At 54.9% G+C, this 16923-nt stretch overlaps 2 protein-coding genes across 2 annotated transcripts; both read left to right on the top strand.

Annotated features, from left to right (window-relative positions):
* The first annotated feature begins 1563 nt into the window (after positions 1–1563).
* On the top strand, positions 1564–3224 carry OTOS (otospiralin). The gene is made up of 4 exons (XM_025405432.1): positions 1564–1599; positions 1788–1963; positions 2144–2170; positions 2901–3224. The coding sequence occupies exons 2-4, from the start codon at positions 1831–1833 to the stop codon at positions 3083–3085; spliced, it is 345 nt and encodes a 114-aa protein (XP_025261217.1). The 5' UTR covers positions 1564–1599; positions 1788–1830; the 3' UTR covers positions 3086–3224.
* A 2593-nt stretch (positions 3225–5817) lies between these two features.
* Positions 5818–11370, top strand: COPS9 (COP9 signalosome subunit 9). The gene is made up of 3 exons (XM_025404611.1): positions 5818–5958; positions 8181–8253; positions 11107–11370. The coding sequence occupies exons 1-3, from the start codon at positions 5833–5835 to the stop codon at positions 11142–11144; spliced, it is 237 nt and encodes a 78-aa protein (XP_025260396.1). The 5' UTR covers positions 5818–5832; the 3' UTR covers positions 11145–11370.
* Positions 11371–16923: the final 5553 nt, after the last annotated feature.

The following is a 16923-nucleotide window of genomic DNA, read 5'->3' as shown; positions in this document are numbered from 1 at the left end:
ACTTCAGTGGCTCCATTTCCCACGGAACTGCTGCCCACCCAGTGCAAAATAGACCGATAGAGGGCAGGACTCTGGGTGACCAAGCAGCTGATGCCACCGTGGAAATAAGGACCGTGGGCTTGGTTGGTGGCTGGAAAAGTGTGCTGTTGAATCTGGGAAAAGAAAATGATGAGCTCAGAGCTTAAATTCCCAGCTCAGGGGGCAGATAAGGAACCAGAGAGCTTCTGTGCTGTGCAGGGAAGGGCGACAAGCAGGCCTGGGTGCTCGCCTCAGCACCCAGATTTCAGAGGGGCCACTGCCCCTAAGCCCTATGTGCAAACAATCGGTTATGCTGAGCACCTGCTTCCTCCTGGGGGTCGGAGATCTGCACACGCACCAGGCAGAGGGGGCTGCACGACCAGCCCTGGGCACTGAGGTTCTGAAGGGCTCCCCTCGTGGGGAGATTTCACATGTGTCGACACAGCGTGGTGCTGCGGAATGGCGTGAGTCCTCCTAGGGCATCTTCCTAGTGAATCATTGACCTGGGTGCTCTTGGGGGCCCCCAATACAACTGCCCTGTAAGAATCCATTGCCTCCTATAGCCACAGGCTCCAGATTTCTGAAAAGGAAACCCAAAATCAAATCCGTGGGTGGCTGCCTTACAATCTGAATTAAATTAACCTTTGGGTATCTTTGGTTAAATGTATGGCATTGTGCGGGAAAAAATAAGTCCTTAATCATTTGGATGGGGGCATGTGGGCAGACTGTGATGAAGTTGGGGACCCTGAACTCCAGAACCGTGGGACACATGGGTGAGGAGTTTCCCAGAATCCTTGCAGAGCCCCCAGGGTGACCAGGAATGACAGGGGAGACTGCCACACCAAATTTGGCCCTGAATTCAGTGGGGTGGTGGGACCCCAAGGGGCAGTACCAGGAGGAGGCTGTACTTACTGGAGAGACAGGTGAACACAGGAACTGATGTGGTCAGTGGGACTGCTGTGTAGTCAGAATGGCCTGACCCGCAGAGACCCTTGGTGCCAGCTGCTGGTGTCCCAGGGTGGGGACAGCCTCCTGCCCACCTGCAGACTGACACTTCGGATCACAGGGAAGCTCCCGCCTGGAGACAGAAGTCCATCTTGACCCCACACTTCCTGCTGTGACTCTGCTCAATGGACGTCCTGCAGCCAGGTCCTGCTGACCTGGGGCTCCTCCTGCCGGCTGGTTTAAGTGGAAGCAGCGCTGGAATTATTCAGCTCCATCTCACGGGGGAGGAAATCTCAGCCAGCCCCAGTATTGGACGTAGGATCTCTCCTTGTGGAGAGGAAACTGGGTTTGTTTCAAGTACCAATGCTGAATTCAGTCCTAACAATTTCAGAAATGGCCTAGCCAAGATGTTTTTCTCTCAGTTTGATCTTCGGATCAGATTTCCAGAAGCTGACACTCTGATTCTGCCTGCCAGCAGGGCGACAGGAGCCCACATCCTCTGGTGGGGATGAAATATTCAGTTTGACTGTTGAGGCAGGTGACGTGTCCTTCCTCATCTACAGCCCTTCTATAAAGAGGACCCTTGAGCTGGCAGCAGAGCCCATCCAGGCAGCACGGGGGCTGAGCAGAGACAAGGTAAGCTCTGGAGAGGCCAGGCAGGGTTGGGGAGGGGGGTGGGTGAGCAATTTCTTAAGTCGTGCAAATTAAGGCCAATTGAGGCAGGGATTTCACCTCCAAATAGTGGTTTGAAACCACTGAAATGGAAATTGCTAGGAAAACCGTAAGAATTTTTTTTTTTTTTTAATCCATGCCATTTTCCCCAGGGCTGCCCCCACTGGGGCTGGTAGAGGAAGCCGGCCCTGACAGATGGGTGGTCTCGCCCTTCCTGGGTTCGTCCTGCTGCAGGTGAGCCTGAGTCGCAGATCAGGAAGCACCGGGAAGATGCAGGCCTGCATGGTGCTGGGGCTGGCCCTCTGCCTCCTGCTGGGGCCTCTCGCAGGTGAGGGGCCGCTCTGGAGGGAGGCAGCCACCAGGACCCCCGACAACCCTCCTGTTCTCTCCCCTTCCATACACATCTCCAGACTGCTGGGAAACCTCAGAGCCCTGCGGCTGGTGTGGGGTGGGCCCAACTGGCACCTGGGTGGTCCTTCTGGGTGACAGCTCTTCTCTTCCTTTGCAGGGGCCAAGCCTGTGCAGGAGGAAGGAGGTACCGTTCTCCGATTTCTTTCCTTTCATTTGCATAAGTAACTGGCGTGCAGCGGGGAGAAACTGCTGGGGAGGGCAGTGGCTTCCTATCCCAAGCAGACGCATCAGGGGCCCTGGCTCAGCTCAGGCCTGAGCATGGAAAACATGGCCCTCGAGAGCCAGCTTGGAGCTGTGCAAGCAGAGGGTCTCTGAGCTCCTTCCAGCTGCGACCCTGCCCTCCAGCCACCAGGGAACACACTGGGCAGGGAGAGCCAGGGCCCCATGACCCCTGACATTCTCACCCTCCTACCTGGGCTCCAGCCCCCAGGCCCTCCCAACTCTGAGCCCTAACTCAGTCCAGTATCTTCAGGGCCACCCTTGCCCAAGCTTTACGACAGGTTATGTGGGGGGTAGTGGACGGGGGTGTCTGTGCTTCCTTCAGAAATCCCAGCAGGAGACTGCCGGTGCCCCACATCATCCCCATACAACTCCCTCCTCAAACAGGACAGGCCTCCCCGCTCCGTCTCTTCCCCTTCTTCCTCTGTCTCCCAGACTAGGCATCCCCAAGGACCTAGGTCATCACCCCACTGATGAGAGGGGATGGGCTCAGGCCCCCACTCTGGGAAGGTTGAATCACTGTGAGCATGTGGGCACAGCTGGGAACCATCCACTTGCCTTGAAGCCTCCGAGGACGGTGTCTCCAGGCAGGACCGTGGGGGCAGTCCCCAAGACAGGTGTCATGTGTCTTTCAGACCCTTACGCGGAGCTGCCGGCCATGCCCTACTGGCCTTTCTCCACCTCTGACTTCTGGAACTACGTGCAGCACTTCCAGGCCCTGGGGGCCTACCCCCAGATCGAGGACATGGCCCGCACCTTCTTTGCACACTTCCCCCTGGGGAGCACCCTGGGCTTCCATGTTCCCTATCAGGAGGACTGAATGGTGTCCAGCCTGGTGCCCGCCCGCCCCGCCAGGCTGCACCAGGTCGGGCCTCTGCAGGCATGGAGTCCCAGCAAAAACCTGGCCCTGCGGGGAGTCAGGCCTGGTCTCATGCTCAATAAACTCCGGACTGAAGATGTACAACCAGCATTGTGGGTGGTCTTTCAAGGACGGCTGCGCTCAGGCCCCATTTACTTTATTTCACAAATGAAGCGGGTTTTATTTTGATTCCTGGGGAGCACTTTCATACACTCTTTCATAAATGTGCACCATTTCCATCCACACTGGCATCAACAAGGGATCTTATATCCTGGGCGGACTCAGGACTGGCTTTCTGTGTCTCCCTCTCATCCATTTCCCACAATGATCCTGGGGGTGCTGCAGTTCCCCCAGATTACAGCTGAGGAAACTGAGGCAGAGACAAGAGGCCACTGCCTGATTTGTTAAGGTCACACAGCTGGTTAGGGGGGAGCTAGACTCCAGTCCAGGCACCCTCGCTCTGGGCCACTAAGCTGGGCAACAGGCAAACCCACAGTCAGGGCTCGGCTGACTCCACACCACGACACTCCCCTGGGAGCAGGACCCAGGAGGCAGCAGGACATGGAAGTGGGAAACCCCGTCTGTATCTGTCATCAGTCAGGGACAGCAAGGCCTGGGCAGGCTCTGTCTTCCAGGGATGGCTCTAGGTTTTGAGGATGCTGGGAGGAAGGGGGCTTCACCTGGGCACCCTGGGGCACCGGAAGGCTGGGCAGGCAGCATGATGGCATCTCAGGGGTGGGCCTCCAGCAATGGGATGGCCTCTGCACAGGTGGTGAGCTCCCCATCCCTGTAGGGTATACAAGCAGACCGTGGAGACCCACGGCTCCACCCCTTAGCTAGGAAAGACGTTGACTTAATGGGCCACTCCTCTTGGTCACTGCCAAGCCCCTGTTCCATCGGACTGACTTTCACTTGGGTCTTTCAGAGTGACGTACTTTGGCATGGCATGAGGCTCACGGGATGCCCACTGCCTGCTTCTCCCTGCATCCCACACTGTCCACTCAGGCCAGGTGGACCCTTTTCAGGCCACACCCTCACCCCTCACATTTCAGCTCAATTCCTGTCCCTGGAACTACCCTCCTCCATGCCACTCCCCCTTCTCTGCAGCCTAACCCCAAAACCCACCTCCTTTAAGGTCTGTTGAAGAAAACTTACTAGAAAGTTTCAGAAGTTGTGCTGAACCCTGGAGACAGGTGTGGGGACCACTGCAACGGGATCTTGCAGTGGGGGAGGGAGACCAGGCTCAGCTCTGAACAGCACAGGCAGTGGGGGTTTGCGGCTGAAGAGCAGGTGGGGTCGGGGGTGGAAAATGACTAGGAGGATCACAGTGCGGGAAGGGGATGCTGGCTCCGCAGACCCCGCAGGGCTCTCGCTGAAGACAGGCCTGGGCGATCAGACATCCTGGGGATGCTGGGGACCAGGAACCCCATCAAATATCCAGGGTGGAGGGCTCTGGCTAAACCAACTTAGCACGGCTCTCTGCGAAAACTGAACCTGACAAAGACGTGCACAGATGGGCCTGGGAGGAGGTTAGGAAGCCACCGAAGTCTGGTTGAGCAAAGAACCTTTGGCAAAGTCTCGTTCCAGGACCTCTTACTTCTCTCCTTCCCCCCCCCGTTCTTCCTCTCTCCCTTCCTTCCTCCAACCTTCTCCCTCCTCTTTCCCCTTTCCTTCTCCTTTCCCTCGCTTTTCTGTCACATTCGTTTCCATCTTAACCACATTTAAGTGGCATTAAGCACATTCACGGGACTGTGCAGCCATCACCATCAGCCCTCTACAGATCTTTTTCATCTTTCAAGACTGAAACTGTCTCCACTAAACACAAACTCCCCATTTCCCCTTCCCCAGACCTTGACCACCTCCCTTCTACTCTCTGTCTCTGTGACTTTGACTCCTCTAGGGGCCTCGGCTGAGAGGAATCACGCGGTGTTTGCATTGGGACTGGCTCGTCTCCCTCGGCAGAGCGTCGGCATTCCCTTCCTTTTAAAGGCTGAGTAATGTTCCACAGTGTGCACGGACCACATTTGCTTATGCACGTATCCATCAATGGGCAGGGACAGTGGGGGACGCTCCCCTTTTTCATTTATTATAAATAATGCTGCTGTGAACGTGGGGTACAGACGTCCCTTGGAGCCTCCGCTTTCCGTCCTCTGGGCTTGTGCCCGGAAGGGGAGTGCTGGGCCACGTGGGCGTCCGTGTTTGATTTTCTGCGACCTGCCTCCCTGTCTCCCGCCCCGGCTGCCGCGTCTCACTCCCCACCCTTCCACCCGTTTTGCTGTTTTTTGACTCTGGGCGTCCCAGGGGTGCAGCGGCCCCTCGGCGGGGCCCTGGTTTGCTTGCACCTTTTCATCTGCTCACTGGCCGCGAGTGTGTCTTCTCCAGACAAACGTCTGAAGGTCAGGCCCTGGGCTCCTGTGAACCCGGCCGTCCCTGCGGCTGAGTCTGAGGCTCCCTCTTTATTCTGGATCTGGCCCCTTGTCGGAGGCGTGCTCGGCAGGCACTGCTCCCATTGCTGGCGGCCTTTTCTCTCCGTGGCCGCCCGGCCGCCCCTCAGAGGCGTTGCAGACGCCCGCCCTCGCCAGCGCAAAGACAGACGCCGGTGGCCGCGGACGCACGAGCGGCCCCGAGCACCCCGGATGCGACACCGCTGACCGCGGGCGGGCAGGCGGGCACCACAGAGGCGCGGTCCTCCGGCGTCTAGAGCTGCCATGTGGCGCGCGCCGGAAGCGGCCCTGCGGCCGGAAGTGGGCCTAGAGCGCCGCGGGCCCGAGATGAAGCCGGCGGTGGACGAGATGTTCCCCGAGGGCGCCGGGCCTTACGTGGACCTGGACGAGGTGGCACGGGCCCGGCGGGAGTCTCCGAGCGTGGGGAGCTGGGAAGGGGGAGCGGAAGGGCGGTGTCCTGGTGCGCGGGTCCCGGGGAGGGGAGGCCGGGCGGGTGGGCGATGGGCGCGGTTCCCAGGCTCCCAGGCTCCCTGCCCCGCGGAGAGCAAATCCCGGCTTCTCCGAGCTTCTGGTGAAAGGCGGCCACCGACCGCGGCGGGAAGTGTGTGCCCTAGCCCGGGGGACCAGGAGGCGCAGCCTGAGGGTTGAGTGCCTGCTGGGTGCCCCCACGGCCCCTGGGAACACACTCGTGGTCAAAGGAGTTGCGTTTGCTGCTCTTCGATGGCGGCAGCACTCGGTGGGGGCCCGCGGTGCGTTTCCATAGTGCGGGGGGACTCACCTCGTGTGGGATTTGACCTAGCGTTCGGGGATTTGGGGAAAGAAAGTGGGCTTTGCTGTGCCTTGGAAACGAGGGTAATTTTCCGACTGGGCTTCTTAAACTGAACTGGAATGAGGGAAGACTGGAGCAGCCGTCATTCTTGTCATAGTGGAAAAGGGGGATGTCTGGCATTTATGTGCTTTGTGTAGTGGCCTCGTTCTTCTTTTTAATTATACAGGATTATACAGTCGTCTTGGGATTTTTTTTGGTCTCTGTTGTGTTCACAGAGTGACCTTGTCTGATGTGAGCTGATGTTCTGAGATGGTTTATGGTCAGCAAGAAAGCACCACAGCCTAGCTCGGAGTGGTAGGCCAGCTCCTGCATGTCAGGGCCTCATGTCCTCTTTCTGAAAGCTTAGTGGGTACAGAGGTGGTCAGAGGCAGCCCTTGTGCCTGTGGAGGTAATAACATGGCAGAGAGGCTGACTGCAAACACCAGGTGTCGTAGAAAGCCGAAGACACACCAACGGATGGGCCCTCAGGGCTTTGAGGGGCTCAGCAAAGGTGCAGCTGAGGAGTCGACTCTGTGGCTCAATGCTGGGGGACACATTGGTTTTTGCCAGGTAGGCGGGGATGAAGGCCCGGCAGGAGCAGAGTCCTGGGTTGGGGGGATGCCCACTGGCTCATGTCGTTTAACATGGTTGAGCGTGCAGTGCCAGAGAGAGGGGAGACAGTGGGCAGGGACCAGATCATGAAACCATCTGGAATCACGGTAAGAGGGTGGCTCTGTGCACCCCAGTCCTGAAGCATTTCCACTAAACCCAGGCCTCTCGGTCCTGTTTTAAAGTCACAGCCCTAGGCGATGTGGAGCCACTTGAGGGCTTTACAGTGGGGAGTGAGAGGCTCTGACTTGCTCTGTAGGGTGGCGGCATTTAGGGATGAGAGGGTAGAAAAATGGCAGCAGGGAGAACAGGACAGTCGAAGAGGGTGTGAATGAGGCAGATGGAGGTAGGGACAAGCTCAGCCCAGTGTTTAAGTGGTAGAATGCGCAAGGCTTACTGTGGTATTGGGGACAGGGAGGGAGGCTGAGAAGCCAGAGGAGGAGGCTGAGTGTTCTGGCTTTTCTGAGAGTGTCTGTGAAAGGGAACAAGGGCATGCAGCTTCATGGGGATGAGGGCAAGGTTGAGCAAGTGGCCTTGTGAATGCTGGGGCCAGGGCAGCAGCAGGACCTGTGGCCAGCTGTCCAGGGTGCTGCTGTCAGAGGAATCTGCTCCCACTGTCACCAGGTGACTCTAAACAGGATCCAAAATCCTCAGGGCTTCAGATTGCCCAGCTTGGGTTGTGACATGGTTTTTCCACTGCCGTGGAGTTGTGGCAGTGGATGGTCCATGATGGCAGCCGGCACCAGAACCTCAGAGGCAGAGCAGGTCAGTTTCCTTGGGGAAGTGGTTTCATTCCCAGAAGAGAGCGGGAAGGGATCCTGAGCGGAGTTGATGGGCTCAGTTTTGCGTGTTTGTGGCCTCTGTGGCAATGTCCAGGGGGGATTGGAAACCTCTCCTTGAGGGTTACAGAGAAGTAGTAGTGCTTAGAGCAGTGGTAGGTTTCTAATTTTTAACGGCAGAGAGGAATCAAGGAACAGAAACCCTTGAGAGACCTTAAAAATCATTTCTTTGAATTTCTCCCTCCTCCTCCGCCCATACATATTCCTTTGTCCGGAGCTAAAATGTTGACTCCAGCTTGAGCCTGTTTCCCCTCACCCATCTTCCTTTTCTGTGGGGGTGGCGGACACTGCAATGCACTTATCACCTGTTCTTTTGGAAAACGCAGCTGACATAACCTTGCCTTTCCATTCCCCAGGCGGGAGGCAGCACCGGGCTCTTGATGGACTTGGCAGCCAATGAAAAGGCCGTTCATGCAGACTTTTTTAATGGTAAGGATGCTTGGAATGGGATGCCAGATTTAATCTGAGTATTTCTTCTGTAGGTTAAGGCAGCGAAGCAACTTGGTGACATGAATAATTTGGGTCATAAGGGGTAGAGCCCCTGCGCTCCTCTCGGAACGCAGTGCAGTCTCTATGGAGCGATGACGTGGGCTGCGGCCCCTGGCAGGCAGCCTTCTTTTTCAGGAGAAAAGTAGCATGAAATTGTTCCCAGCTTGCAGCCCAGTAGTTGAGTTTGAGCTCTGGCCTGTGTGTTACACGTGCCTGCAGACACCTCAGACTGTAGCTGGGTCTGGCCCCTCGCCTCAGACACAGCCATAGGAACCCTGTCTGGCTCCCTGTCTCTTTCCTCTCTGGGTAGCCGGTTTCCTTTCCTCTCCCAGCCCACCTGTGTTTGCCTGCCTGGGTTCTCGTACCCTCAGCTGCCTTTGCAGAGGGGCAGCCACACTCCAGCTCTTGCCCAGCTCTGAAATCAGGACGCAGGATGCATTTCCCTCTTAATTTAAGGGCTTCAGTGCTAGTTACCAAAAACATGGGTAAACCAAATAAAACATTGGTAAAGCAAATAAACAATGAAAAGCAAACTTTCTGTAAGATCTTCAGACCTGCTATAGGGGATATTTCTCTCATTCTCTTCTGATTTCTTCAGGCCTTGTTCCTCTAGTTCATATTAACCTTTACTAAGCGTTCAAATAATAAACAAGATAGTTTCTCACTCCAGAGAGCGAGGTGGCATTTTCCGTCCCGTTTTAACCCGTGGTGCTGGCCTCTACAGAAAGCTCTTGTTACCAGTTAACAGCTAGGATGTGACCTTACCACATCGGTTTCTAACTTACCGGAGACCCCCCGCCATCCCGAGTCCCTGCTGCTTTATCAGGCTGACTGTCAGCCAGCCATTGCCTGAGGGGAGCAGCCAAGCTGCTGAGTTGGGGTGCAGGCTTTCCCAGGGTGCCTGGCCATGCCCCTGAGGCAGCATTCTTGCTGCTACCAACTGGAGTCAGAACTGGGGCAGGTGACATTTGAGACGGGCCTGGAGGACTGAATAGCATTTCTTTCAATTCTTTATGCCGGAGTGAGATGGGAGAAGGGTGTTGCCTTCAGAGGGAACAAATTGTGCAAAACCGCGGAGTGCTCTCCAGAGCTGCTCTGCGAAAACACCAGCTCACCAGGGTGACTTTGAAGCTTCTTCACGTGGGCAGGATTGGGCAGTGGCTAATGCTGGCACCATGCACTTGCATTTTGATGATCTCCTTCAAAGCCCCATTTATCCTCTGCCAGCCCATTGGTGAGAGGCGATTGCTGTGTTCTAGTGTTTGAGTTCACGTGGCTTCCAGAGTCAGTCCCTGAATCCTGACGGGAAAGCATCTCTGAGAGGGACCCAGGCCTGACCCGTCAGGTGAGCGCCCAGCAGCCTGAGCATTGTGGGCGTGTGTCTACCTTTGAGCCACGGCTGGTCAGGGACGGAACGCGGGAGAGCTCTGTGTCCCCTGCCTGCCCACCCACTGAGTTCACAAAGCACTCACTGTCCCGTCAGGTTGTGACAACCCCGTGTGTTCAAGGAGCCATTTACTTTGAGAGACCTGTAGGCTGTGGATGGGGCTTCTGCTGAGTCCTTTTTACTCATCAAACAGATGGGTTTTGCTGGGCAGTTATCCCCTGGGCACCGGGGTTCTAGCCATGAACGAGACTCACTCCCTTCCCTCGCCGTGTCTTACAAAATTGTGGGTCCAGACAGGTCAGCAGGCAGGGGCTGGACTGTGACGAGAGCCCTGGCAAAGCGTGGACGGTATTATTTCCGGGGGTACAGCAGAGGGAGGTTTCTCCAGAGCGGGCAGCAGAGCAGAGGTTGGAAGGGGTGGAGTCAGCTGGGCCTGGGACTGCACAAAAGTGCTCTGAGTGGCAGAACCACAAACAGCAGTCAGGAGGCAGTGAGGATGTGGGGGTGTGTCAGTGTGACTGGGGAGAGCCGGGACCCTCTGAGTGGCCAGAGATGCCTCAGGGACGCCACCCTCCCCGGGAAGGCTGGATGCCGTGGTGCCAGCAGGCTCCTGGCTCTTTACTCTGTCTCATCCTCCAGGAGTGGAACCTCCTCTTTCTAGTTCATGATTCGTCCTGCACGTTTTCAGTGCCCTGTTCGTGTGGGTGGGCTCTTAAGTTTTACTTTCTTTTCCTGTTGTGAAAGTAATGATTGCCTGTAGTAGGGAATGTAGAAAACTAAACAGGACAAAATCTTTCCTGGGGGGCCTGATTTTGATCACCCAAAGCAGTGCACTACACGTTTGCTGTTTTTTTTTCCGGCGGGAACGGGCCTTAGCGGGTGTTTCTCAGGCTTGAGTATCATTCACACTGCCTTACTGGAGGCTTCACCTTTCTGCAGCTCAGTCCAGCTTTCTCATTCTCACAGCGGCAGCCGGCCGGTTTCCCTCTGCTCTCAAGGACCCAGCACGGGCCTCCCAGCTTCATCTCTGCCTGGCCCTGGCAGCGAGGGCAGCATCTTGGGCGCTGTGCACTCATGGGTGCAGACATGGCACTGATGTGTCCTGAGTGCTCAGTTATGGCTGTGCAGTGGCGTCCATGGGACTCAGAACAGCCCTGCAAGCATTTTCTTAGGATTGTCTTTTAAATGAAAGCAAGAAAGCACTCTGGCCAACACTCTCCCCTTGGACTGTGTGTTTGAGTCCTGGTTGGCTGAGACTGAAAGTCTGTTACGGGAAAAGTCTTTTATTTCATTAGATCATTGACGATTATGTCTGTATTTTGGACGACCATATAACTCATTTTGAAGTGATTTCTTCAGCTCTTACCCTTGTATATGTAAATACGTGGTTTTGCTTATTTCTCTAGATTTTGAAGATCTTTTCGATGATGATGACATCCAGTGAGATGACCTCTGGCTGCAGGCGGGGCCAGGCCCTTGGTACAGAGTTGCAGTGTGAGCCTGCGCAGGACAGTTTCAGGTGGTTTTAAAGAACACTTGGAAATCTCTTGAATTTAGGACCTGGTTAACCAAGAAAGATAAGAGTGTTCTTCACCACCTAGATGAGGCTGTTCGTCTCTGAACATCACCAGGTTGTGTCCTCACTCCAATTAAAAGAAAGCAACGTCACATACAGAGTGATCTCTTCTTGCACTTTTGAGTGAGTGTTGCAGTCCCTAAAAGTCTGTGTGTGTGTCACGCATGTGTCAGCTGAGAGAACCGTGCTTGTCTGCTAGCAAATACCGGGTGTTATGGTGCTGTATGTGCTAGACCAGGAGGCAGTGCGGGCCGAGCACAGCTGGGCCTGCTGATGGCACTGGGAGGACCTTGCCCCGGGGCCACCCCTCCGCTGCGTGGGCAGGTTCGCACCGTGTGTGTCTGTCAGCACAGCGGGCCCTATGCTGTCCTCCGGCTGCCATGTCAGGGCCGCTGCCCCACAAACTCGAGGCTTAAGGATGACGGGAGGCGCCTTCTACGCGAGGAGTGCACGTTGGTCGTTTCGAAGGAGAGTGTAACACCCGTGTGGGGGAGGGGTTTTGTTTCCTGTAGGCCCAGCTCGGTGATTGATAATGACTGTAAAACAGTGAAGTTGCTGTTTCATATCCATCTCACAGTGAAGAGTGTTCCTCAGACCAGGGGATGCCCAGTCCCAGGACTGCAGCAGTTCCCATTTTCAGTTAAAGCCCCTCAGTGGACGAGGGACCTGCTGCCCCCGCTACTGAGAACCCGCTGAAGGGTGTCGCCTTGAGACATTTGTACTGGAGGCCAGGTGACATTTTAAGCAGAACTGAATGTCAGCCCTGCCTCATTTTCTCGTGAGTGGTGAGTAGATTTCCACCCTGTCATCCTGATGGAGCTCCTATCCTTTGTTGGGGCTCAGCAGCTGGGGACTGCCTGGGACAAGTTAGCAGTCCTCTGTGGTTCCCGAGCTGCAGCGAGGGCAGCCAGAGCACAGGGCGCGTGGGAAGGCAGGAGAGTGGTCTGCGGTGTCAGAAGACCCTCAGTTGGAAGCTCTGCACTGGGCTGCACGTTGAGACTGCCACTTTGTGTCTGAGATCCACGTGGCTTATCTGCAGGCTGGGAGCAGGGTTTCCAGCGGCCAGGCTGCATACCATTTGCACTTTGAGAGGGCGGGGCTTCTCAGTGCTGTGTTCTTGTGGTTCATTCATGAGAGTCGTGTTCACAGTTTCCTAAGTGGATTCCTCAAAGCAGGCATAGAAGGCTCTGTGGGGAACAACTAGGTATTTTGGTGAATTCTGTCGTATCAGGTGGTTACCCTGCAGATCCCCTCAGTTGAGGTTTATCACAGTCCCACAGGGCCTGCAATACACAGTGGTAAGGGCTGTGGCTACAGCTCAGGCTGGCCAACGAGCTGTAGACTCCTGCTGAATCAGTTCCTTTCTTTGGAGGGCTGGGCACAGTGGCTCACTCCGGTAATCCAGGCTCTTTGGGAGGGTGAGGTGGGAGGATCACTTGAGGCCAAGAGTTTGAGACCAGCCTGGGCAATAGAATAAGACCCCCCCTTTCTATAAAAAAATAAAAAATAAAAAAATTAGCTGAACATGGTGGCACATGCCCATAGTCCTAGCTATTTGGGAGGCTGGGGCAGGAGGATCACTTCAGTGAGCTGTGATCGCACCACTGCACTCCAGCCTGGGCCAGGGAAACCCTGTCTCTAAACAAAACTAAAAATGTTTTTTTGGGCCTCTGTTTCCTCACTGGTGAATGAGGATATCAGCCTCTGGCCTTCAGCAGGAAGGAACGATCCCAGATGAAGAAGACAGCTGCTGCACAGGAACTCAGGCAGAGTGGAGATTGGCACACCCCTTCTAGACCAAGGCCTGTGAGCCCCAGGCGCTCCTGTGTGGGCCGTAGAATTTCAGGCTCGTCTGATCCAAGCTGCTTTGTGAACACCAGTCTGCACGTGTGTGCATGTCAGTGTCTTCTGCTCGTGTTTAGACCTGTGTGGGCTCTAGGAGGCCTCCCTTTGTCTTCACAGAATCCTTGCAGCTTCCTCAGTACCATGAGGCCACGAGCATTACCACGTGTTTTTCTTCCTCATCTCCCCGTGACTCGGCTGTCACTGTGAGGCTGTCAGGAAGGGTGATCACCCGAGTGATCGGACTGCAGCTGACTGGCCCAGCCATGCCCACTCCCGTGCAAAACTCCAGCCATTGTCAGTGACGTGTCGTCACCTACACTGACAGAGACATGTATTTTCTGTTTTTACACCTGATTGCCTTAATCACAGAGACCTCTATACTGATCCCTGCCGCACTGAGAAAGCTGCTGGGGGACCATAGGCTCAACTGCCAGCCAGATATCGCACTTCAGCAAGGCAGCACAGCTCTGCGGGGAATGCCTGCCTGCTCCTTGGAGCAGAATCAGCCGAGGGCGAGGGAGTCTTCTGGGGTCTTGGAGAAGACTCTTCCGTGAGAAAAGAAGGAAGCACTGTCCATTAAAATCCATACAAGAGAGGAATTTGTTGGAAGGCTCACAGAAGGACAGCTGGCCCCAGGGCTCAAAGATCCCTGGACTCAACCACTTCCTGTTTCTGCCTGCCCACTGGCTTCATGGTCCTAGAAAATCTTTCTCCACAGCAGTTTCTTTCTCCACCGTGGTTCCAGCAGTTTCCTTATTACGTCTCCGGTAACACGCCTCCCGGGGTGGCGAAGGGGACTGTGTCCCAAGGGAAAGGTTTGAGGAAGGGCTGTGATTGGCCCACCCTCCGGAAGCCATGTGCTTTGCTGCATCCAGCCCTGGATCAGCATCCGGGCTCTCAGTACGTCTTTGAGGTGTTGTCTTGGCCACACAGTGGAGGTCTTGTGTGAATAATCGTTACCTCCAATTAGTCCCAAAATACTACCCTCAAGTATGTCTTGAATGGTTTTTAATGGTTCCTGGGTGATTTTTGAGGAGGCGTGAGTGGCCTGCCATCAGAGCTGGCTGTCACTTGGGGGCAGTGAATCCAGGGAGGGTTGCTCAGCTGGCTGGGCGACTGTGCCCAAGGGATGCCTGGTCCCTTTGTCAAGGTGCTCAGCAGGCGTTTGTTACATGTAAATAAGCAACAACAGAGGGACTTTGAAAATGACCGAATCCTGGGCTCCTTTGGAGAGGAGAGAAAGCCTCCCAGAGAGCGCTGAGCCTGCGTGGCTCATAGGTGGTGCCTCACTGTGGAAGAGGCGTGGGGTCGCTCAGATCTCTCCTGTATGGATGCTGATCCCACTCATGAAGGCTCCACCACCATGACCTAATCACCCTCCAGAGGTCCTACCTCCTAACACCATCACCTGTGGGTGGGGGGTGAGGATTCAACATGAATTTGGGGGAGCACAAATTTCTGGACAGTAGCACCTTAGAATTGGAGGGTGAGCAGACGTGGCCCGATGTGGGCAGTGCCACACCACCAAAAGGCAGGAGCCTGAACACATCTGGGATGCACTACCTGCTCAGCAAAGTGTGTGTGTGAGAGAGAGAGACTGGTTAACAGGGGCCCTGGGGATCGACCTAAGCCCAGCTGCCTCTGGGTGGTCTGGAATTTCCCTGTGCCTGAGCTTGTGAAGTGGGGTCACAATGACACTGGGTGGGGGTCGGCGAGCTCCTATGGGAAATGCTCTGAAATGCTCCGGCAGCACCCTGCATGGTAGTCCAAGCGCTGTCTGAGTAGTTGCTGTTAATTATTATTAGCAAGTCTGTGCGTCACAGGAACCCTGTGTCCTTGTACTTGGCCTTCCCCTGACTGTCCTAAGTTCCTATACCTTGTAGAAATGCTTATCTTCTCATTGGACAGAGTGACTTGTCCCAGGTGACTCGGAATTCCAGAGGCAAACATACCAGACCTCATTCTAGTGTCACGAGCTTCCTTCTGTACCTCCAGAGATGGTGAACTAAACGGGAGACAAGTAGCAGCTTTGGACAGAGTGTTTGAGAGCCCAGGCCATGAGCAAGGGGCGGAAGCGCTTATGTTTACCAGATGCATAGAACTTTCCCTACGTGGCATGAACAAAGCAGCAGGTTAGGGAAAAATGGACACAGGACACTTAAGAAACACAGTTTACAGAAGAACCAATCCAAGTGGCTGGGAAGTTAGCTAGAGGTGCTCAGACCACAAGAAGCAGGCGAGAGGTCAACTAAGACAGCACATTACCGTTTCCACTGGCTGGAGTGATAGACGTTTTAAGAGTGATGAGTAACCGTCCATTGCTGGTGGAGAAGGGAAGACAACACAGCCATGTATAGATGTCAGGTAGGGTGCAGAGAGGTGTGTATTTTGACATCTGTTTACATAAACATCAGATAACCGTTGTGTTCGTGTGTGTGTGCAGAGATACGTGCTTTTTAGAAGAGTGTAAATGTGGCGTATGCCTCTGTCTATATGCACCCAACATCGGAGCACCTACCTAGAGTCCTGTGTCGCTTAGCGACGGTGGTGCCTTCTGAGAAATGCTTCATTCGGTGATCCCGTCATTGTTCCAACATCACGGAGTGACTGACACAAACCTAGATGGTCTAGCCTGCCACACACCTAGGCTGGGTGGTGGAGCCTGTTGCTCTAGTACACACTGCACAGCTCGTGACTGTGCTGAATCCTGTAGACAACAGGAACACAACGCTGGGCAGTTGTGTGTTGTGAGACAAAGTGTCAAACCTAAGGAGCCCTCTTTGCTCGTTTCTGCTTGCCAGCACCGTTTCCCAGAGCCCCTGCGTGCAGCGCTCCAAAGATGCTTTGAAGGCAAAACAGGGCAGAGCACACGCCACCCCCACATCTCCCACCTGAGTCACTGCGTTCCTTGCCTTTCCTGCACAAGATAACGCCTGTGAGTTAATGATTGTGTCTGTGTCATCTACAACCTGATGTCCTCCTGCACAAACCTTGATGTGATTCTGCTCTCAGGTAACTTCTGAGCGGGTTCGACGTGACTGTCCTGAACCCCACCACCTGCATCTCCGCAGTGCGCTGGCACCCTGTGCGGGGCAGTCGAACAGGACCTCGCGAAGGGGCCACTCCCAGGCTAGAGGACTCAGTGTGGAGTCCTCAGAAAGACTTCCAAATAACACTAGTTTAAATGCCTTCAAAGCTTGACTTCTTCCATCGACAGTATCTAAACATATCTAAGCATAGAAAAGGAATGGTTAAAATGTGCTGTTATAATCTCATGAAGCCATTGGTGCATATGCCGTCTATTTTTGCCCAAAGTGGCATTATGTGGGGCATGACTGTAAAGGAAACATGGACAGATCCAGGGGGAGAAATAGCAACACTACAATATGGGAGACTCCAGAACCCCACTACAGTCACGGGCAGACCATCCGGAGAGAAAGTCAATGAGGAAACAGCCGACTTACACACCACTACAGACCCAGCGGACCTGACAGACATTCTCCCGCCGACCTGTGTGTGCTGCCACCAGCTCGTTTAGGCAATATGGTAACGGCGATGAAACTGAAGATACACAAGGAAGTGGGGTTTGCAGCATGTTTTCCATACGACAAAAAACATGGAAACAAAATGAATGCTCATTCATGAAAGAGGAAATTATGGTGCATCCTTACCACGGGGTCCTGTACCCACCGGGCAGAGCGTCCCTTCCACGGGGTCCCACACCCACTGGGCAGAGCATCCCTTCCACGGGGTCCCACACCGACTGGGCAGAGCGTCCCTACCGTGGGGTCCCACACCCTCT

This window comes from Theropithecus gelada, chromosome 12 (assembly GCF_003255815.1).
Source record: "Theropithecus gelada isolate Dixy chromosome 12, Tgel_1.0, whole genome shotgun sequence".
In the NCBI taxonomy this organism is placed as follows: domain Eukaryota; kingdom Metazoa; phylum Chordata; class Mammalia; order Primates; family Cercopithecidae; genus Theropithecus; species Theropithecus gelada.
Note: the sequence above shows the minus strand (reverse complement) of the source record. Positions and strands in the feature narration are given on the sequence as shown.